Source organism: Chanodichthys erythropterus, chromosome 13 (assembly GCF_024489055.1).
Source record: "Chanodichthys erythropterus isolate Z2021 chromosome 13, ASM2448905v1, whole genome shotgun sequence".
In the NCBI taxonomy this organism is placed as follows: Eukaryota; Metazoa; Chordata; class Actinopteri; order Cypriniformes; family Xenocyprididae; genus Chanodichthys; species Chanodichthys erythropterus.
In genome coordinates this window covers 34,352,787-34,376,319 of record NC_090233.1, presented here as the reverse complement: position 1 = coordinate 34,376,319, position 23,533 = coordinate 34,352,787, and the positions used below count along the sequence as shown (strand labels likewise).

General features: G+C 36.0%; 2 protein-coding genes across 11 annotated transcripts; both read left to right on the top strand.

Moving 5' to 3' along the window:
* Positions 1-1,612: 1,612 nt before the first annotated feature.
* On the top strand, positions 1,613-7,941 carry gps2 (G protein pathway suppressor 2). 7 transcript variants are annotated; one of them, XM_067406558.1, is made up of 13 exons: positions 1,636-1,751; positions 2,134-2,157; positions 2,508-2,625; positions 2,781-2,890; positions 3,011-3,135; positions 3,561-3,640; positions 3,965-4,044; positions 4,217-4,391; positions 4,967-5,050; positions 5,796-5,872; positions 5,968-6,063; positions 6,211-6,294; positions 7,218-7,941. In XM_067406558.1, exons 2-13 carry the CDS (start codon positions 2,155-2,157, stop codon positions 7,308-7,310), a joined length of 1,125 nt encoding a protein of 374 aa, XP_067262659.1. In that variant the 5' UTR covers positions 1,636-1,751; positions 2,134-2,154; the 3' UTR covers positions 7,311-7,941. The 7 variants fall into 7 exon arrangements, with proteins under 7 accessions (XP_067262665.1, XP_067262664.1, XP_067262663.1 ...); XM_067406564.1 differs by lacking the exon at positions 2,134-2,157 and having other exon boundaries at positions 1,613-1,751; XM_067406563.1 differs by lacking the exon at positions 2,134-2,157 and having other exon boundaries at positions 1,613-1,943.
* Positions 7,942-15,372: 7,431 nt separating this feature from the next.
* tp53 (tumor protein p53) lies at positions 15,373-23,419 on the top strand. 4 transcript variants are annotated; one of them, XM_067405543.1, is made up of 12 exons: positions 15,373-15,573; positions 16,236-16,313; positions 16,576-16,618; positions 16,722-16,892; positions 19,265-19,448; positions 19,559-19,671; positions 19,843-19,952; positions 20,046-20,185; positions 20,310-20,407; positions 20,734-20,784; positions 21,842-21,945; positions 22,093-23,419. In XM_067405543.1, the coding sequence occupies exons 2-12, from the start codon at positions 16,258-16,260 to the stop codon at positions 22,187-22,189; spliced, it is 1,167 nt and encodes a 388-aa protein (XP_067261644.1). In that variant the 5' UTR covers positions 15,373-15,573; positions 16,236-16,257; the 3' UTR covers positions 22,190-23,419. The 4 variants fall into 4 exon arrangements, with proteins under 4 accessions (XP_067261644.1, XP_067261645.1, XP_067261648.1 ...); XM_067405544.1 differs by lacking the exon at positions 20,734-20,784 and having other exon boundaries at positions 15,375-15,573; positions 22,093-23,294; XM_067405547.1 differs by lacking the exons at positions 15,373-15,573; positions 16,236-16,313; positions 16,576-16,618 and adding an exon at positions 18,539-18,577 and having other exon boundaries at positions 16,755-16,892; positions 22,093-23,371.
* Positions 23,420-23,533: the final 114 nt, after the last annotated feature.

The following is a 23,533-nucleotide window of genomic DNA, read 5'->3' as shown; positions in this document are numbered from 1 at the left end:
GACACTGATTTCCAAAGGAAATGCAAAATTTACTTTCATCAGAGAACATAACTTTGGACCACTCAGCAGCAGTCCAGTCCTTTTTGTCTTTAGCCCAGGCGAGATGCTTCTGACGCTGTCTGTTGTTCAAGAGTGGCTTGACACAAGGAATGCGACAGCTGAAACCCATGTCTTGTATACGTCTGTGCGTAGTGGTTCTTGAAGCACTGACTCCAGCTGTAGTCCACTCTTTGTGAATCTCCCCCACATTTGAATGGGTTTTGTTTCACAATCCTCTCCAGGGTGCGGTTATCCCTATTGCTTGTACATTTTTTTCCACCACATCTTTTCCTTCCCTTCACCTCTCTATTAATGTGCTTGGACAAAGAGCTCTGTGAACAGCCAGCCTCTTTTGCAATGACCTTTTGTGTCTTGCCCTCCTTGTGCAAGGTATCAATGGTCATCCTTTGGACAACTGTCAAGTCAGCAGTCTTCCCCATGATTGTGTAGCCTACAGAACTAGACTGAGAGACCATTTAAAGGCCTTTGCAGGTGTTTAATTAGCTAATTAGAGTGTGGCACCAAATAAACATTTGAAATATAAGAGGTCTGTGTGTAATGAATGAATATAATATACAAGTTTCACTTTTTGAATGGAATTAGTGAAATAAATCAACTTTTTGATGATATTCTAATTATATGACCAGCACCTGTAATAATAATTTAAAACTTAAACTTAATGGGCTTTTGGGAAAAAGTCAAATGCATTGTGATCCTGTTTAATAGTGCCCATGATTTTGCAGAGGTCTTAATTAAATTTTTATGTTTTATTTCATAAAATAATGATTATAATTAATACCTGAGGAGAAGCCGTTTCAGCATGAGATAAGATGTCCATGTAACAATTACTTAAAAAAAACACTTGTTTTAGGTATTCCTGAACTTAGGTAAAATTTAAAATTATAGTATTGTTTCTCACATATATGCATTTATGTATACTAAATTTAGCTAATAGAAGATACAGGATTATTAAATGATATTCCTTATTATGAGACATGTCAATAACCCACGAATAAAAGATTTTCAAAACATAGTTGAAAGCTGGGCCTAATGAAAACTTGACGTTCGTTACATTTCCAAGTGGTGCTCACTGGAGAGCCAAAAGACGTCCAGTTCAGTCCGTGTTACAAATTTAGCAATTTTGTCACTAGATTTAGTGACTTCCCTGCCCCTTTTTTCAAAGGTTTAGGGTCAAATCTAGAAACTTCTTGGACAAACCTTATCTAGATTCTTATTTTGCCCACTGATCTATATCTATATATAGAATAGATCAATGAATGTGCCATTTTAATGTCATTTAGTGACATTTAGCTACCAGTTTTAGCTACTTTAAATTGAAAGCAGTTGGGAACACTGGTCCAGTTCCCCTTCTGAACGTCATGACCTAGTCCATCTCTACCTCTGTGGATCTACTGGGTGGTGGAATAGAGTTATGGGTAGGTTAGGGTGCGGTTGGACCTTCTAGCTCCACCTATTACGCCCAAATTACATCTAGAGAGGAGGAGCTCGACTTAATGACTCTGCAATGAGCAGCCTCTTCTTTTCTGCTCACTGACACTTGCCGTCATCAAGACACACCCACAGCGGAAGTGGGCCAAACTGGGTTTCCTGTCATTTTTATTTTGGTTAATTACTGATACACTTGTTTATTTTTCTTTAAGGAAAGCCTTCAGACAAGCTCAGCATACTTTTAATCTCAGAAGCGGACAAAAGTGCGTTACATGAAGATTCCACGAATTTCACTGCAAGAGTTTTATTTAGTTCGCTGATTTTGCAAGCTAGCTGCCTAAGCTGTCACTTGAGCCGTTAGCCTGCTAGCCTAATGGTCAGGTGTTAATGCATCTTACTGGATGGAAATAGAAATACTGAAATCACTTTCGTCTATAAAATCATGCCTATGAAAGGTGATTTTCTTGGACAGATTAACTGAATAGCCTGTCAAAACTTTCAGGTTACTGCAAGCATAGCCAGCTAGCTTGTCAAGTCATTATAGAGCTAACCCGGTGCAGGGGAGTTTGCTGATTTACTGCCTTATATTGCTTCTCAGATTACCACATCTCTTTCTTCTAATTTATATTTTGCTCTAACTCGTAGTCTTTGGTTTTTAGAATTGATATGGTAAGTTGGTTTATAAAACGTAAGCAAGGCTTGTCGACTTTTTGACAGCTGCCTTAGTTCGTGTTTGTGATGTGTCATTCTGAACCTGTGAAATTTTTGAATTGTGCTGCACATAAATAATAAGAATGTTATTGGTTCTGTTATGTTTTTAACATTGTCGTTTAACAAGGTAAAATAATTTCCAGACTTTCAGTTCTTTAATTGTTTTCACTCTTCACTATTCTTCCTGTGATAAGGCCACTAATATCTGAATTTACTCTTAGTGTACTAATTAGTGACAGAAAATGTAGCTGATATTTATGTTTTATGATCCATGTGTAACTTTTTTTTACCTGTCACCTCTACTCCAGCTGGCACCACCAATCCCTACCATCATGCCGGCTCTTCTGGAGAGGCCCAAACTGTCTAATGCCATGGCACGTGCCTTACACAAGCACATTATGAGAGAGAGGGAGCGGAAGAGGCAAGGTGAGCCCTGGAATCTCCTGTATATTATTTTTACTACAAATCAATTAAATAATTTCCATGTTCGTCTTGCTTGCTGGTGCTTTGTGTGAATTATAGGGTTGTTGATGCATGTAGCTACTTTTAAAGTCATTTTAAAAATAACTTATTTATCTCAGAGGAGGAAGAGGTTGACAAAATGATGGAGCAGAAACTAAAAGAAGAGGAAGAGAGGAAGAGAAAGAAAGAGATGGAGGAGAGGATGTCCTTAGAGGAGACTAAAGAGCAGGTAAGTCTGTATGATTGCTGTTTGATTTTTTTTTTTTTTTTTTGGATTATTTACAAAAGATACAGACATTATTGCACAGGACTCCTGACCAATATTTTTACTCTCTTTCTCTGTCTTCAGATTATGAAGATGGGAGTGAAGCTTCAGGGTCTTCAAGAGGAGAAGCACCAACTTTTCCTACAGCTGAAGAAAGTCCTACATGAGGAGGAGAAAAGACGACGGAAAGAACAGAGGTACGGGAAAGAGTAAGTTTTTGTGTTTTTGTTTTTTTAAAGAAATAAAAATAAGACTTTTATTCAGCAAGGATGCATTAAACTGACAGTAAAGACATTTATAATATTACAAAAGATTTCTATATAAAAAAAACTGTTCTTTTCGTCAACGTATTCGTCAAAGAATCCTGGAAAAAAGTATCTTGAGGCTTCCACAAAAATATTAGGCATTTATAAGAAACAATTGAGCTCAAAGTCAGCATATTAAAATGATTTCTGAAGGATCACATGACACAAAAGACTGGAATATTGGCTACTGAAAGAATACCAAAATTAAATACTGAAAATTCCCCACTAAAAGGGGGGAAAAAAACCCATTATTATACAAAGCTGTCAGATTTTGCAAATGACATGTCTGTTATTCAGTTTATAACTAGAATTCTTGTATATGTTTGCAGTGACATGACAACTCTGACTTCATCAACATACCAGCCAAACATGGCCATCCACCCTGGACAGCACCTTCTCAGCATGCAAGGTGACCACTATATGGCATTTTCAGTAATTTGTCACAAAAGTATAGGCCTGGTTTCACAAACAGGGTTTAGATTAAGCCAGGATTAGGCTTTAGTTCAATTAGGATATTTAAGTATCTTTTATAAACATGCCTTAAAAAAAACATTTTGAGACAAAACAATGGCATTGACATATTTTAAGATGTGTCAGTACAAGTTGCTTTCAGTTAAAACAGCTCAAACATGCATTTTAGTCAAGGACTAGCTTAAGCTTTGTATGTGAAACAGGGTTCCTTTGTTGTTAGAATTGCCCTACAAAAATGACTTAATTTTGCTGTGCTTATCAGCAGGTCAGGTGAGTCATGGGCGCCCAGGAGCTCTTCTTGGGGAACGCAGTAAACAGCTCTTCCAGTCTCCAGTCATTCCTGTGAGTGTGACATTTTAATGTAAAGCAATTTAAATGTATTTAAAACATGCAAACCAACACTTTTTAGTGATGCGGGACACCTGGTTAAGTTACTACTCACTGTTGTTTTGCATGTTTGGTGTCTTCACCTGTGTTCATTGAAAATGTTATTGGCTGTTTGCCACCACCCCAGGCGCGTCATTTCCAGTCTCAGCCGGGATTCAGTGCAGGTGGAACAGAGCATGGCCAGTACTCCGGAGGCCAGCCGAGTCACAGCCCGTATGGAGTCAGTCAGCCGCAGCATACATCACCTTTTGCCTCCAGTCAGCCAGTGCCAGCCAACTATGCCAGTGGTTCACAACTGAGAGGTACCTAGTTTTAATTTTCCCTCAGTGCTTATGTTTGGAGATATGGGTATGAGTGATTATTTGCTTGTAAGTCTCAAAGACTGATCCATCCTTCGAATGGTCCTGACTCTCTGTGTTTCCATGGCACTTCTTGTAAAGAGTAGGGGTGTAATCCTGGTGTCCTGGCCCAATTCCCTCATTGGCCCTTATCAGTCATGGCCTCCCAATAATTCTCTTCCATTGAATTGTCTCTATCAGTGTCCTCTCCATTTATGGCTGATGTGTGGTGAGTGTACTGTTGCACTGTGTCTGCCGTTGCATTATCCAAGGGTGCGTTTCCCAAAAGCAATTCTGGTCATAAGTTCCGTCATTACAACAGAGGTCAATGGACCTTGTGACCATAGATTGCTAACAATGCTTTTGGGAGACCCCTGATCCAATTGCAAAGCACTTTGGTGCAACAGTAGTGTCTAAAAATACGTTATATAATAAAAATGCTTCATTAATTCAAAGGTTCTTACGATATTTTTTTTGTTGTGTTCTTGACAATGGTGTAAATTTGTGATGTGTTGTGATGATACCTTTTCTGTTTCCAGGTGCATCAGCTTTCCAGGCCATGCAGTACCTGCCCCATCAGCAGCAGGGCTATGCTGTCCACAGTCACTTCACCTCTCAGCCAGGTGTGTAATTTGTGTGTGAATGACTTCATTTCCATATAGCATACTATTATAACGAAACAGTATAGTATTTTTTAAATATTTGTATGGCGATATTCGATCATTAATGTTGCTGCGCATAAAAAGCATTTCAAATCAGTCATTTGGAAGGAAGGTGCCACACTACCATTTAAAAGTTTGGGGTCAGGTTGGTTTTAATGTTTTTGAAAGAAATATCTCTTATGCTCACAAAGGCTGCTTTTTTTTTTTTTTTTTTGGTGTAAAAACTAATATTGTGAAATTATTACAATTTCAAATAACTTTTTCTATTAATGTATTTACAATGTATTTTCTTACTTAGATGGCAAAGCTGAATTTTCTGCAACCATTACTGCAGACTTTAGTGTCATGATACTTCAGAAATTATTCTAATATGCTGATTTGGTGCTTAAAAAACATTAATAGAACATTAAATAATGGGAACATTAAACATGAAACATTGATATTTTTGTGGAAACTTTCTATTTCAGGATGAATGATACATTTTTGATCAATTTAATGCATCCTTGTTGAATAGAAGTATTAACTTCTTTAAAAAAAAAAAAACATACCGACCCCAAACTTTTGAACTACATTTATGGAGATAGTACACTGCAAGGCAGCTCATTAAGTTTTGGAACAGGGCCTTTGACACAAATGTTAAAATTTCCTCCATCTTCTTTTTGGCAGACACTTTCACACTCTGTCTGTATTCCATCCTTCTCTCCAGGTTACATCCCCAGTGCTGGAATTCCCCTGCAAAAACAATTGGAACATGCCAACCAGCAGTCTGGCTTCACAGACTCTGTAAGTAGGGTTGGTCAGGAAGAACACTCACTAAACTAGAAAAGGAAGGTCATCTGAGTGTCTCTGTAAATAATGACTCATAATTGTGTTTTCAGAGTTCACTGAGGCCCATGCATCCACAGGCTCTACATGTCAGCGCTGCAGGTTTGCTCCCCACACCCTCTATTGCTGTCCAAATCCCACCGGGCAAGGTCAGAGCCAAAACCAATGAATTAAATCTCCATTAAAATAGCCTTGTAATGTGCTGCAGATATGCATCCTTTTATCTTTAAATACCTGAATTTCACTGCTCTTGTTGTTCTTTGGGCATAAATGTCTTGCCTGTTTCTTTTGGACAGTCTGGCTTACCATATGCACATCCACCAAGGCCAGCTTCCCCAGGTGCATTCACGCATGGAACGCCCTCACAACAAGCACATGCAGTGAGTTCTGTCCAAGCATATTGTTTTATTTATAGCATGTATGTACATTTATACACTGTTCAAAAGTCAGTGAATTTTTAAAAATTATTTTTATTCAGCAAGGATGCATTAAATTGATCAAAAGTGACCGTAATGTCTTTTACATGGTTACAAAAGGTTTCTGTTTTAAATAAATGGTGTTCTTTTTAACTTTCTATCCATCAAAGAATCATGAAAAAGCATAATATGGTATTCACACAAAATATTAAATGGATAGTTCACCCAAAAATGAAAATTCTCCCATGATTTACTCACCCTCTAACCAAAAGAGCCATATGGATTACTTTTATTATGGATGGATGCTTTATTTATTTTTTTATGTGGCCACCCATTCACAACCATTTTAAAGTTCGGAGGAACAAGGATATTTTTAAATATATCTCTGATTGTGTTCATCTGAAAGATAGTCATACACCTAGGATGGCTTGAGGGTGAGTAAATCATGGGATAATTTTCATTTTTAGGTGAAATAACCCTTTAAGCAGCACAACTGTTTTCAATATGGATCAGCATATTAGTATGATTTCTGAAGGATCATGTGGCACTGAAGACTGCAGTAATGGCTACTAAAAATTCAGCTTTGCCATCACAGGAATATTTTACATTTTATAATACATTAAAATAGAAAACAGTTATATTAAATTGTAATAATGTTTCACAGTATTACAGTTCTTACTGTATTTTGATCAAATAAGGGCAGCCTTGGTGAGCATAAGAGACTTACTTTACCAACCCCAAACTTTTGAACATTAGAGTGTATACCATATTAAAGCTTCTTTAGACATTTTTTATCAATTAAAATAATTTAGTGTCTGATAAAGGTCTGTATAAGGAAAATGACATTTGTTTTTTTTGTTTTGTTTTTTTCTCATTCTGCTGTACAGGCTACATTTCAAAGCTCTTCTCAACCAGCCCCTCGCCACACCTACCTCTCTCACAGCCAATCAGGGCAGAGGTTTTACCACCATGGCAAATAGCTATTCATTTCAGTCTATTGCAGAATGTTCGGGGTAGAAGAACAGATTCACCACTTACACTTTGGAGCCTTTTGGATTAAAGCTACACAGCACACAACGCTTGGCATTATAGTGTTATCACATAGAACACATGACTGTATTACTGTCACATGCAAGTAATTTTCTCTGTTATTCTTCAATTGTTAGACCTCCCTTTGCAACAGGGTATGCCATTTATTTCAATATTACAGTGGGATGTGTCTGAAAGTTTCTTTTATTCATATGAAGACATTGACAACAGCTGTGCCAATATTAGTAACATTACAGTACCACCATTAAATGACACAACTAGAGTTAAATCTGGTTTTAAAAACTAAACAATGTAGAAACAGATTAGAAGATTATATTTCCATGTTCTGTAACAGACCTCCCACTCAGGGCTGTCTATAACTTGCATTAACATTGATGAATGCACCTCTTCCCTAATTCAAAGAATAGGGAAATAATATTTTCATATGATTTTAAATTGTAAATGTAATGTTTTTACCCAACCAACTGAATTTCACAAAATTGCACTTAAAAATATACATTTTATTAATAATCTGTTTTAAAAAACAAAAAGAAGCTTGTTAAAATAGTAATAAATAGTTGTGTAGAAAAAAAAATATTTTGACTTTGTCATCTTTTTATTTAGTCTTTATTGGGGGTAAGAAAAATATTTTGTAAGACAAATATCCATATCCCCTTGACTACCAGCTATGGAGTTTTGTCCTCTGTAGAGGATATTATATTTTAGTGAATTTCTTTAGGACCTTACATGCCACAGTTTTAGTGTGGATGTCCTGTAAAGGGCACATTCAGGGCTTTTCATAGATACCAAATGTTCGGAGGTTTCACCATGACCACTCCCTCTACTTGGTCTTTAAAAATGGCTGACATTAATTAAGTGATCAAATTTAACAGCCTTATGGAAATATAATATTTCATAAAATTTTAAATATGGATATTTTTCTTACAAACCCATCGCTTTGATTCAGAAGGTCTTTATCAACCCCCCTGGAGTCGTATGGATTATATTTATGATAGATGGATGCATTTATTTTGGGGCTTCACTACCATTACAATGCTTCAAGATATCTCCGATTGTGTTTGTCTGAAAGAAGATATTCATATACACCTAAGATGGCTTGAGGGGATAATTTTCATTTTTAGGTGAACTATCCCTTATAAATTATAAATTGAGCTATGAAAATAACTTAAGTTCATACAGCACTGACTCAGAACAATCTGAGTAGTTGATTTTGGTTCAACTTTGATGTTTTTCGTAGGGCGTTTCTCTTCTAGTGGGTAATTCCACAGTAATTGACCACATATTACTTTATGTCATCTTTAAAGCATGCCAGTTTTTGTTTTTAGTCAGTCCTACCCACATTCCCATCGAGTTTAAGCAGGTATGCATGTACAGTGCTTCCCACAGGTTTGATATACTTTCCACTGTATACTGGTGGGACAAGACCCACCCAGTTTTTTTGGGGACATTCTAAAACGCTAACCGTGAAAAAGCTTAACGTGGCTTAATGTACTAAGACAGTGATATTAACAGACCAAACTCAGTAAACATCTTACTAATAAAGCATACTATGCACAGCAAAGCAAAAGAGCCCAGAATATGAACGCAACGTGTTTAATTTCACGTTAAGTGTTTAACTCCCATAGAAAACCGTTATAAAGAAAACACTTCATGTCGCTTAATGTAAGTGATATTAAAAGATCAAATCACAAACCAATTTTTCTGTATAGTATGCTTTAGTATAGTGTTTACTAAGTTTGGTCTTTTAATGCCACTGTCTTAATAACATGTAATTAAACATGTTACGTTCATATTCTGGGCTAATCTGCTTTTCTGTATGTAGTATGCTTTGTTAGTATGGAGTTTACTTTGGTTTGTTAATAGACTAACTCTGTCTTAGTAAATTAAGCCACGTTAAGCATTTCAGAATGTCCCTCATAGGGGACTCACTCATTTTAGCAACTGTAATTCAGCTCATTGAGCACATAGTAAGCTATATGGAAATTTATTTCTTGATATCATAATGCTTTTTTTGTTCATTTAGCCAAGTGTAGTGTAAATGCAGATATCGGATAGGGGTCACTTTTAAAAGATGTAAGCAGGTCATCAAAAAATTGGATATAGTCAAAAATCAGAATTGGCAGGTCTTGATGGACAATCCAGATTTTTTTTTAATATATCCGATTTTTTTGATGACCTGCTTACATCTTCTTTAGCTGGCTAAAATGCTTTGGTGGACACATGGCTGCACATGCACACTGGCAGGTCCAGCCTGGAAAAAACTGCTTTTTGTCATTTAAGCATTTAGAAACAAAATGTATGAGATAGTTGTTGTCAGATTTCATTGGTGATTTCTTGGTGAACAGCTCTGGAGAATTTAATGTTTCCCCATTCAAAGAGGTAGTAGCTGTCCTTGCATGACTAAAAAATGACTAAAATCGCTACCCGAGAAGCGTTTCAAAGATGGCCAACGAATGAAATGATTTGCCTTAGGCTGTGTCCCAATTCAGAGGCTGCATCCTTCGAAGGACTCAGACTTTGAAGGCCGCAAAGGTCGGACTGAGCGTTGTTAAATGGGATGGTCTAGCCTACTGAGGACTGTTCTTGTCGCCTAGCAACTATGACCGCTGCCGTTGATGAGTGGCAGAAACGTTTGTACTGGACTTTTTTAAAAGTTATATTAATCTAGAGCTGGAAACAAAACAGGGTTTACAAACAGTCTAAATATGTTCACCATGGTCCGTTTCTGCATACAATAAAGAGTATAATCACATCTTAGTAAGAAATGTCAACATTTGACCCGATTTAGAGGTTTTTTTTGTTTGTTTGTTGGTGTGCAATGAAGGTAGGCCATGAAGGATCCATCTGTTGTATCCTTCGTTTCAGAAGAAACAAAGGACGTATTTGAAGGAGCCTTCAAATTGGGACAGCCTTCGTCGTCCCAATTATTAACTTTATAAGTGAACCTAAAGGAACATATTAAAATAATAATAATAAAAACATGCCATGACCCCTTTAACTAAAACCATCATTCAGTCTCATGTTGTCCCAAACCGTATGTCTTTCTTTTGTGTTCCATAGAACAGTTTTGGAATAATATGAGGGTGAGTAAATAATGACAGAATGTTTATTTCAGGGTAAACTGTACTTTTGTCAAGTTATAAGGTCCACTGATAAGAGTACTGAGAGTAAAATTCATTGGAAGTATGTGATTAGCCATCAGAGACTTCCAAACTGTTCTCTAAAAACCACTAACACTTGGCAGGAAGTTATGGAGGAAGTTGTGTAGGTTGGGACTGGTTTGCCTCCTTTTCCGTACCACTCCTTTCACGGTAATTACATTTACTAAGGGGTCCGAGAGATACTTTTTTTGTGGTTGCAGCTCACAGATAACATCAAGTGGAAATATTTCATAAACTTGTGTGTTTAATTTATGTAAAATAATTTGCATAAAACATTACGCGTTTTAAACCTGGTTCAGTCTTGAGTTGTAATGCTTATGTATGAGTATATGGATTAATTAAGTGAATATTTGGTATACAAAAATGTGTGAGTATATGCATGTAGAAAAAGAGCGGGAATGAGAGGTGTGTGTGTGTGTGTGTGTGTGTGTGAGTGAGTGAAAGAGAGCGAATACAAATTTAGCTGTTGATTCACCTCCGGCCCGCCCACTTACTGTTGGCCTCAGCTGTTTTCCTTCTCAAAGTGCTCTGTCTCTAACCGTCAAGAGTAAACCAAAGTGAGAATGAAAAGTCAGTGATTAATGTTAAAGATGACATAAACCAAGCTTCTTGAATAAAAGACGAAAAAAAAAAAAAAGACTACAAAACCCATCAAGTACTTATTCACTCCTTTGGGTTAATTTTGTGTGTGCACTCAGTGAATAGTGAATAATGAATAATGAACACATCCGTCTGTGACTTAAGTGAGGTCATGTCTATGCGATAATACAAGATATCATGTTTCATTTTGAATGATCCTAACCTTCAACTTAAACGGCTGTTCAGTCACAGTTTCCTTTTCAATCAAAAACCAAACCTCAGAGCTAATTTAGAGCAAAATATTAGTCAGCTCGAGCAAAAGAAAAAATCAAAAGTGAAACTACTTAGCACCTCTTCAGCTGTTGTATCAGACCCAAATGACAGACAGTTGTTCGCCACATCATTCGGAGTGTTGTGTTTGTTTTCTCTGTGTTTAATGTAGTGTGTACAGTGTGATGCTGGGTCAGTTAGTCAAATTAGGACAGTGACGTGCAAGAAAACATGTGACTAAACAGGCGGGAAGATTCAGCTCGGAAGAGAATGACAAGCTGCAAAATGAGAGAACTGTGTACAAACAAGACAAGTACAAGAAGAGCACATTTGATCTCCACCATCATTTTTGAATGGAAATTAAAGACACATTGTATAAGACACTGAAATGGCTGGGAGATTTTGTATGCAGGCCAGCCACTGTTGAGACAGCAGGGCGGAAGTTGACAATGCAGTTTCAGCCGGTATGAGAGAGAGAAGGGAGGGAGAGAAAGAGAGAGAGAGAGTGAAAGCCTCTCATGACTCATGAAGATGGAGCTTCTTTCGAAAAACAAGAAAAATACATTATGCTGAAGGCAAAAGAAACAGAATTTTTTGCTGTATTATTTATGATAACATTTTTTTTTAAGTGAGATGCATCAAAATGAAAGTGCAGTGGCAACCAATGAATGGGCTGACTCTTCGAGTCCTGGCAGGAACGTACTGCATCACTGGGTACCGATGGTTATGGTTTGTTTGTGTGGGTTTTTTTTTTTTTGGAGTTCTGTCTACCTATAAATCAAGTAAGTGACAGTATCTGAGTACATATATTTTTGTCTTTACATTTTACTCAATATCGTATTTGACAGTGCTTTGGATTTAGTTATGGAAATGTTACAAGTTGTAGTCACTTATGATATACATTCAAAATACATTCCCGGGTATTTTCGAGGGTATACGATCCATCCATATATTTAAAAAAGCGCACGAAAAACTATTGGTTGTTCCTTGACCCCCCTTCATGACGTTTTTGTTTCTTATTTGACAAGTTCACTGCATAAACTAATGCAGCTGTCTTTCTGTCTCAAACTGATTAATATTCACAATATTCACGTTCCGTTAAGCGCCGATTAATTTGTGAGATGGAACCAACATATCCTTCGACTTCATATTCGGGATTTGAGAATTTTATTCCCAGTTATCGGACTGAAGCTCCAAACTTTAATAACAGGTGGGTGACAAGGTAGCTGACCTGTAGAAGTTCTGCATAAATTTGTTTATATATCAGCAAATCGAATGTAATATTGTTCACTTTTACATTTATTTATGCAATTTCGGATACATTTCGTCCTGTTTTTAATATTATTATCCTCGATTTGGGCAGAGGTGCCTGGTTGCTAAATGCTAAGTGACATGTGCTTGGTAAAAACTATGATGAGACACAAGTAAATGCGAAGTTAAATCTCAGTATTACCTTCGAAATATAATTTCGAGCAATTACTTATACCCGCTTGTTATACATTTATGATTTTATATGCATTATGGAAAATTACTGTTATCCATTGATGTCAGCCATTTTAAGAGTGTAGAAGATATGTAGTGTTTTTTTTATATTTCCTCTCGTCTCCTTTTGATTTAAACATATTATTATTAGATTATGATGTTTATTTTTTCAGTCATTCAGGATTTTCATTGGTAAATGTTATGCTATTATGTTAACAGCATGTCAGAATTACACTTTTGAAGAGAAAATGAGGAAATGTTAATGTGACATGGGGTTTATCATGTGTTTTAACCATGACTTAAAATTAAGAATTCGAATTTTGGATTTATATATTTAATACTGATGTTTTTGACAAATCGAATGCTTTACAATAATAATACTGATAAGCTGGAATTAATTTTTTACTGTGAAAAAAACATAGCCAATGCTATTAATTAAAATATATGCTAGAAATAATATCACACAACATATTCACACAAAGGATTATTCATTTTGTCTACAATGATATTCTTGAGTGTCTTTTATCTATAAAAAGTGCAAAGTGCCTATTGAGATGACAAAAATATAAGAGTTTACCAGGTGATTTTAAGTTTGTTTAATTGAAAGACACTCATAAACAAAATAAAGTGATCACAACATCAATGTTGTGATTTTTTTTTACAATTATACAATTTTTCCTTTTAACAAGGAGACATTTTGAGACCTCAAAATCAGGTGATTTTTAGCTGTGGCTTTTAGAGCTTCTCTAGAATGTTCCTTCACACACACACTCACACACATTCACAACATTAAGCTTCCGTTTCTCTGTGTTATATGAAAAAGACACTAATTTTAATGTTTTCTTTTATGCGTTTGTCCACAACTAGGTTCATTATTATATCGATCACCGTAATTTATCCTTTCTGGAGAAAAATTAATTACAGCACACGAAGACATGAAAAAACTTAGACATGTCGGTTCGAATAATGCTCTGAGTAATGTAAAGGCAAAGATAGTATTCATAGTAATGAATTGCTCAGAATTGAAATTAAAATATTATTAGTGCAAAAAACAATTAGTGTGTAGGTTTCATTATGTCTTTATACTGTAATGGGTCTAATACAAATGCTACAAAGTAAATTGTCTCCAAAAACACAATATTGCACTTGAAATATATGATTTATACCACTGAACATGGTAATGTTGATTATGCAATACAAAATATATGCATGGGATTCTGCTTTTGTTTCTTGTACTCTTTTCGTTTTATTTTAACACCAATCACACAAACATTTCAAAATAAATCACATTCATAACATCAAATTAATTGGTTTTGTCTCAAAAAGATTTGCTTATTTTAAGAAAATACGTACTTAAAGTGATTTGCATTGTGACTAATCCTTTTTATCCTTGAAAAACCCTGGAGGTGCAGAAGCCCGTTTCATATGGAAAAATAAGTAGACATTGATATGCCTAAGCTAACTTTTTCTGACCGTTTCATTTCTTCTCTGGGTTATAAAAGCACAAAATGCTAATGAGAGGCTGGTTAACTGTTAACTTATATTCTGTAGCACCAGTTGCTGATCAGTTTCTGTCGTAGACCAAAAACAGCCTTTAAGCTCCATTTACTTTGTAATATTTGCACAAGCATTTTTTCCTCATAACATTCCCTCATAAATGTGATGTATAGCTAATGTGAATTGAACTGTTAAACGTGACAACATAATATATTTCATCATAATACTTCTGAAATGTTCATCATGGCATCATAACACCACTTTCAGTCTGAGTGATATTTCTATCATGAAAGACCCTTTTTTCCATTATGTAAGTGATGTGGGGACTCAACTGACTGGTCAGAAGTTTCATGTATGATTTTATAACTCATGGGTAGCAATCACAGAAATTCTGTGGCTGTGATGTGGGTGAACAGTTATTTTGGTAGGCCTCTGCTCTGGAGCTCATTATTTGGAAACATTCCTGCAGACATACACAACATTGTATATGAATGCAAAAACGAGTGATTTTCTGTTAGTACCTCTGTTAGATTCAGATGGTTTTCATTTGATGCCAGCCATGCCATGTCCTGGAGATTCGCGCTTGAGTTTTCAAACCCAATAAAAAAGCAATGACCCATAATGTCTCGCATTCCTCTGTATTATCAATCTCTAACCACATTTCTTTGCTTAGAAATTTATAGATACGTTTTGCGTAATACATTGTCAAATATGTATTCGATATGATATTAGAAATAAACTTAGATATTTGTACTCCAAGCGGGCTCGCGCGACCTAGATGCAACACAGTAGAATAAAAGACAAGATATTTCTAACAACTTCCTCATTAAGCAGATTCCACTCCTTTTGAAATAACGTAATCGATTTTCGTAAACATATTAGATAATTTTAAAAATTAAAAAAAATGGAAACGTAATTGTCGAGTTGTCTATTAAAATAGTTCATTTTCTGCTGTATTTTTGTTTTTCTCGTTTAATTCGTTCTCTGTGTGAGCCACGTGACGCTGACGTAGAAGACTCCTCCTGTCGGGGAATCCCCAAAACTCCACGCGTGAATTTTTTGCTTTGGTTTTGAAAGAAACACTTTTTTGTTGTTGTTTTGGAGGTTGGGGTGATTCTCTCGAAACATCACCCAAACATCATCGCAGCAAGAGTACCCGATAACCGTTTTGGGAGAAGAGGTCAGCAAAGTGAATTGTCGCAAGGTAACAGAGAGTCATTTGTGTTGATTTGTTAGAGCATACATTTATGCTTGTTTGATTTGAAAACGTTTTCCTCATTTAAAGTCGGCAGTTGAAGTGCAAAAGTATTTCTTGTGTTCACAAATTATTATTTTGACGAGCTGACGTTGGTGTGATGAAAAACGGTTAAAAAAATTACATTACAACTAATGAATTAACAGGAGCGGAAACTCATAGGCCCGACTGCGCTTTAAACGTTATTGGAACGTCAGTGATAACCGCGGAGTGGGTTAGCTAACGTTAGTTAGCGGAGGAAAGCGCGAAAATCTTTTCCCGCTGTTGTAAATGAATGTGTTTTGTGTGTATATATAGAAATGTGTCTTTTATGTCTAAACATAAACTTTTTGGTATGCTTTAACGATATCTACAAATGTGCGATTAGCCTGTGAAACAGATTAGCAACTTAGCTAAGCGGTATCTTCGCGACTTCGCGATCGCTAATATGAACGTTTTCTGAGCTGTCATTCAATAAAAAGTCTTCGCGATGATATTTTCAAACGGGATTTGGTTGTTTAGTTAAGTTAACGCATTTCGCAAAGAGACAACATCGCGATCATCGGTATTCTATTATCGCAATATTTCTCCTAAACTGTTCAGAGGACTGAAAGTTTTGTATTTTGTTTTAGTTTTGCGAATCTGAAACAGGACATGGCAGAAAATCCGGAGAGTCAAGAGTTTGCTGACCTCTGGGAGCGCAACCTCATGTAAGTTTGCAAGGAAGGATCACTCCTGAGAATTGTGAGCTGGTCATTTCCTCAGTTTTATGTGGGTGCAGGCAATATTATTTAAGGTTTTTTGTCATATTTTGGGGTCATTAAAGGAATTTGGTGGTTATTTTTGCTTGCTTCCATTAAAATGTTATTGGTCATCATCAGTAATCAGTACTCTGTTGTGTGTAGTGTGTGTGCGCTTTATTATTTTTAATGCTAAACTAATTCTCTCTCTCTCTCCCAATTTGTATCTCAGTTCAGCTCCAGAAGGTGGCTCTTGTTGGGACATCAATGATGAGGTTTTTTTTCTTTTTCTTTTAATGGCACATATATATACACACACATACCCACTCATATTCACTACTGGCTTTTAATGCTGAGCTCTTATGTGTTTGCCCACAGTACCTTCCGAATTCGTTCGACCCAAGTTTTTTTAACTTGCTGACTGAACAGCCTCAGCCGTCCACCTCCCCACCGACCTCCACTGTCCCAATTGCCACCGATTATCCTGGTGAACATGGGTTTAAACTGCAGTTCCCGCAATCAGGCACTGCCAAATCTGTAACCTGCACGGTAAGTAAAACATACGTGTGCACATATACACCCACACATCATGTACTCAACTTGCATAAAATGTTATATTTTTGTGTGCTTGATTGCCATTATAATTCTTCTAATCTCACATTATGCATGCACTATACACTAGCATCCTAAATAAATGAAAAATCAGTCTGTTAGTTTTAGATTGCCTTTGGTTGTTCATATTCTTAATATCTGAAATAAAATGGGGTTTAGTGACAAATGTTAGTGATAATATACAGTTATTATAAATTACATTATAATTTGTAGTGATAATATAATGGTGGTTAACTAACTTTAGTACGCAGTAGGTTGTATCTTAAGTGTAAATATGGATGCACATGTACCTGAGGTAATGCAGAGACTCATATTGTTCTTTTTGGTGACCACTGAATCGGAATGTTGCCAGGATACCACGAGACTTCATTCATTCTTCATCGCCTTCTTTCCTGTCCTGAATAATACTTCTGACCTCCCATCTTTTGTGTATTCGCAACTTGAATTCAGAGATAGCTGTCATTCGGCTTGTTGATTTATCATCTGGAGTGGGCAAATAAGAGATTGAATTTGGCATTTTCTTATGCTATTGTCTGAAGACATGAATGGACATGTTCTCATGTGGAGCACCAAAATCTTCTCCGGTTACTTTGGGGTTAAAAAAAAAGTGCCGCCCCACTGCCACCCACCCCCACAAAATCTTTTTTCCTCTTTCTTCTCTTGCACAATTCATACCTTTCAAATCCTCACTTTTTAGCAAGAATGTTTAGTCTATATGCTTGTATGTCCTGCATCCCTATGATTTTGGGAGTAAACTATGTAGGTTCAAACTTACAAGAAGTCATTTTATATATATATATATATATATATATATATATATATATATATATATATAATATATATATGCATATGGCTGTGCGATAGGCTTACATTTATGCATTTTGCAGATGCTTTTATCCAAAGCTTCCTACATTAGAGGAACATAAGCAATTCATCACAGTCCCAGCAACATTCATAGTGTAAAAAGTCAGGTTTATTAGAAAGCCAAACTAGGAAACAAGCTAGAGCTCAGGTTATTTGTCTGTGCATTTTAATAAATATAGTTTAATAGACACTCTTGTGACCATCCAGTATGTAGAAAGAGGTGTTGCTCTAAGATGGCTGCATAACAAAAGATAAGATGACTGTCAAAGAAGCTCTTTCACCTACTGCTTAGAGTGCACACTTCCATTGAATTTAGTAATGAGTCATATCTAGCTTATTTAGTCTCTGTTGTGTTTAGCCATCTAACATTGAGACTAACAGTAGTTATATTTTTAGTTATTTAGTTAATTTCATGTTTTTGTCTTTGTGCCTTGATTTCTTTTTTATAATTTGAGCAGCAGTGTTTTTATTAGTAAGCCGGTATCTGTGGAGATTGAACATGTCTGAACTTGTCCTCCATAGAGCAGTGGGGGAGGGGGGTGTCCGGTTCTACCAAAGCAGAAACTGCAGTTTACAATACTCTGAGCAGGGGACATTTGGCATCCAAATTTTCCAGCTTAACCATTGGAGGGAGAAGTTAGACCTATGCAGAGTTTTAGGATAGAGAGTACAGTTTAAGGATTGTTATAGCAATAGATAGTCAAACTGGTGTGTTTCAGATCCTGTGAGAAACTACAAGACAGCATATGATCGGAAGGGTAAGAGGAAAATAAAATTACCCCAAAAAAATCTCAAATGTAAATGTGATGTATATTATATATTTAAAATTGATCAATTTAATAATTTGTCTGAATTTAATTTTTTCCCCCAGGTCTTTGAGCTTTTGTAGTGACGTTTTTTGAGAATTTTGTTGATGATTGCTTATCTTTCTGTTCGTTCTTTTTTCTTTTACCAGTTAAATTTACTAAGTTTTGGTTATTTAAAACATAGACTTGAATTTTATTATTTTATTACTTAGTTTTTCTGGCATAACACAAATGCATATTAAATGTGTTGATTAGGAATTGGCATATACATACTTTCAAAATCAGCCTGTCTGAATGAGGTTTTTTGTTAAAGGGACTTTTAGCTACAACTGTGGTAAAGGGGACGAATTTAGAGAAGAAATAACCCGAAGAAAGGTTTTTACTGTGCTGACAATTGATGTTAGCTCACTGTCAGCCCAATAAATCCTCTCTTCGAGACATCCACTTTAATGCACCACTGCTGAGAAAAGAAGATCTAGATAAAGTAATTGGCCAAACAGATCAACTAGTAGTCAATTTTTGGACAATTTATTTGGCCATTTTTCGTTTTTGGATTTTTGGATTTTCGGATTTTCAGCCATCTTAACCCATTATGAATCTTATAGTGACTGAGCATATCTTCTTTTTCTCTGATTGCAGTACTCCCCAGACCTGAACAAGCTCTTTTGCCAGTTGGCGAAAACGTGTCCAATTCAAATGGTGGTGGACATTGCCCCTCCCCAAGGCTCGTTGCTCAGAGCAACAGCGATTTATAAAAAGTCTGAGCATGTGGCTGAGGTGGTCCGACGTTGCCCCCACCATGAGAGAACACCTGATACTGATGGTATTGACGCATTCTTTCTCCTCTCACTATTGTACAGGACAACACCAGCTATAAGTTCTCTTACCTGTTCCACTAAAAGCCATTAACAGGTCTGTGTACTCCCTGTTCAGGATTGGCTCCTGCTGCTCATCTGATCCGAGTGGAAGGAAACTTACGTGCTACTTACAAGGAAGATGACAGCACCTCCAGGCACAGTGTAGTGGTGCCCTATGAAGCTCCTCAGGTCAGTCTCAATATATTAACCTGAAACGGCATTAGACAGCAAGATTTTTATTGAATAATGAAGTTAAGTAAATTACAATTTAATTAATTTCTAATGAGTTCGTTTGTCCACAACACAGCTGTGAGTTTTTGTAAAGTCATGTTTTCCCTTTTTTTTGTTTTTTTTTTGCAGCTGGGAGCAGGATTCACCACAGTATTATATAATTACATGTGCAATAGTAGCTGCATGGGTGGCATGAACCGCCGGCCCATCCTCACAATCATCACTCTGGAGACTCAGGAGTAAGTAGTGCATGTTTTATTTCTCTGTTAGTGAATTGCATTTGCATGCGGGCATAAAGCATCATAAAATCTGATTTTACTCTTGTCCTGCAGAGGTCAGATGCTGGGCCGCAGGTCTTTTGAGGTGCGCGTGTGTGCGTGCCCAGGCAGAGACAGGAAAACTGAAGAGAGCAACTTCAGGAAAGACCAGGAGACCAAAACCCCAAGCAAGAACCCCTCCACCACCAAACGAAGTAAGTTTGTGTGTATTTGAATGAAATTCATTTAGATTACACATACACTGCTGAAAGAAAAGTAAACATTTCTTCAAAATGTATACTTTTAAAAAGTTATAGTGATGCAAATCTGATCTGGCAGGCATCGTTAAAGAATCATCTTCATCTGCGTCTCGACCGGAGGGCAGTAAGAAGGCCAAGATGAGTGTCAGCAGTGACGAGGAGATCTTTTCCCTGCAGGTGACCACACACCTTCTATTTTCTTTTTTCATTCTTCTTGGAGATCATTGTGGGTTTTATTGAGGGGTGTATTCAGGGTCACTATTAGTCCTTTAAAAAGTCTTACAGGCACAACATGTAAGATTTTTGAATTACATTATCCAAAAACCATTAAAACAGTGTTATATATTATTTTGAGTTCTGTACTTGCATTATCTCAAATGTTTCTAACAATGTTTAAATCCAAGAGAAATCAGCTATTTTAACCAGTGTAACGGCCCGTGTCATTGTGTCACCTGTCAATGACGTCATATCCGCTACATGTTACCCTCCATTTACTTCCGTAGAAACCTTGGAAACACCCAAGACTCTTTAATAAATTGTGTTTTATTAGACAGGTGAGCAACTGTTTGGAAACCTTAATCATAAGAAAACTAATCATTGTTTATATAGCTCAACACTGTTAGTCTTGTTTGAATCTTATTTTTTTCTTTAATTACTGCAAGTAACATTTTTGTACCCAAAATACATACAAACGTTCTTTCTTGTTTTAGTGTTTTAGTTGCACAATAAACTGTTTCTGCCTTTCAATTCAATATAAAATCTTGTAGCTTTACTTTGGGCCACCCTGTCACTGAAAGGAAAGACTAAGAACATTATTTAACACATTCAGTATATAGATTTTACAATATGTCAACTTCTAATTTGTATTGATATAATAGTACACAAACCAATTTCAATACATATGTATATATTTAATAAAAATTGCCTTGAGTATTTTAAACCAGTTTTTCTCTTAAGCAGTATTAAGTCCTGTGCCTGCAATCTGAAAACAATCTGAGTAAAACAATCTGAGAGATATAATTTATTAGGATGTATGGGTTTTTCTGATGTTAACATTCATTTATTTTATTTGTACATGTCTTAAAAGGGCTTTAAAAGTCTTAAACTTAAAAATGGCTGCATATACCCTGGAATTACCCAAATGTTGCGCTACGTTTTCTTTTGACTTTAGTTCAAAAATCATATTCACTAACAGACTTCCTTTTTATGAAAATTAGGTTTTTTATAGTAAAAAAAAAACATTACGCTGTGCGATTAACATTACGCTTTAATTGAATATAATTGCTATAATTGAATATAATTGCTATAATTAATTTGTAATTGTTCAAATAAATTGTTTATATTCTCTCTTTCCTCCAGCTTCTTGTAACTTCTTTTTATTGTATTTTTAACCTTTTTTTTAATTACTTTTTAAAAAAATCATTTTTATGTAAAACACTTTGAATTACCACTGTATGAAATGTGTTTTATGAATAAACTGGCCACGCCTTACCTAGTTTGTACTAATCTAGCTTTTACTTTAAGCTTGGAATTGTGTCCTGCAAATATTGTTGAATAAGCCTTTAAACGAAACCGTTGTGGTTTATTTGTATGCATGACCTCTTCACACAGGTCCGGGGTAGGGAAAGATTCGAGATGCTTAAGAAGATTAATGACAGTTTGGAATTAAGTGATGTTGTGCCTCCATCTGATGTGGACAAATACCGGCAGAAATTGTAAGTGTTTTCATTCCACAACTGCATCCTTTTTTTTTTTTTTTTTTTTTCGGTAATCAACGGTATACAGCATTTACACAATGACTGCCAACAGAGAGATCAATTGATTCCTGTATATTCACAACATTCTTTGAATCCCCCCCCCAGGGTGTCAAAAAACAAAAAAGAAAGAGATGGCCAAACACCTGAACCCAAAAGAGGGAAGAAACTGATGGTAAAGGATGAAAAGAGCGATTCTGATTAAGATGACGGGATGCTGAAAGAAAAAGCAAAGGAGAATTTTGATATATTTTTTTTTTTACTGCCTTTATTTGACCAAAACATCTTGTCATATAGGGAGCATTTGGTGAATTGCAGACCCATGTGATCCCTCAGTCTTGTGTTATGTTTCATCTTGTTCACTCCACTGGGACCTGTGCAAGTCAGCTGATCCAGAAAAGTTCTGTGTGGCTAAGGCTAGTAACAGCTGGGCGCTGTAGGTGGTGTAGTGCTCTTTCAGCACTGGAGGAGCAATAACTGTGTGGGGGATTTTTTTGTCCTGTTGTAGGTCAGTGCAGGTCACTTGCCTCCTAACACTTAGTTTCCTCACTCTGGTAAGGTTGTAAAGAAGATTGTCACTGAATTATTAGATGGCCACTTTTTTGAAAATGTAGTAATGCCAGTATTTTGTAACCTGTTCTGTAACCAGCATTTCCTGAGTATGAATACTTGGATGAATAATTGGATGAAACGAGCAGCACTGGTTATAGCCAATAACTGTAATAAAAACAACAAAAAAGCAACATTGTATTTTGCATTTGAAATCCTTTTTATTAAGTTCAGATACATTAAAGTTGTTCCCATCTTTATACCTTAATGTATAGGAAAAGAATATACCATCTTTGATTTCATTTGCTCAAAAAGTAGAACATGGGTTGGACTAGAGTAGATTAACTTCTTAACAAAGCTTTAAATCAATCTGTAATGGTCTGAAGACTTTGTACAGCCAGTAATATTCTGCCGTTTGAAGTACTTCTTGATTTACTCCTGTTATTTCCTTTTTTAGTAAAATGGCACAGATAAACACAACTGTCCAGTCAGATTTACCAAGAAATGATCCTTGATGTGTAAGTGGTTATGGGTTGGATGCCTAAATATGAGCAAATACTCAGGGCTTGTTTGAGTCCCTCCTGGTAATCTTGATCAAATTATCTACTGTTCCAACTTACTATATATATATTTTTTTATGCTGTTTTTTTTTTCCCCTTTTATGTTACTGTACACGCATAGTTACTTTTATACATATATACACATGCCTTTATTTGTAAGGTTTTTGTTTTTTGTTTTTTAAATACACGCTTTTTAAAAAAATCATTCATTGTGTCTTGATTTCTTTTTGGGTAGAGCATTATGGCACAGTGATGTTTATACAATTTTATATGAATTACAAGAAATAGCATTCATGTAAGATTCATGATAAAACATGCAACACAATTACATAACACTGTGTTAGGTGTTAGGACTGCCAGTTTGGAGCTTGTAGACATTCATATTGTGTTCCTTGAATTGTATTTTTATGAGTCTCAGAGTATTATAGTTGGCACTCCAA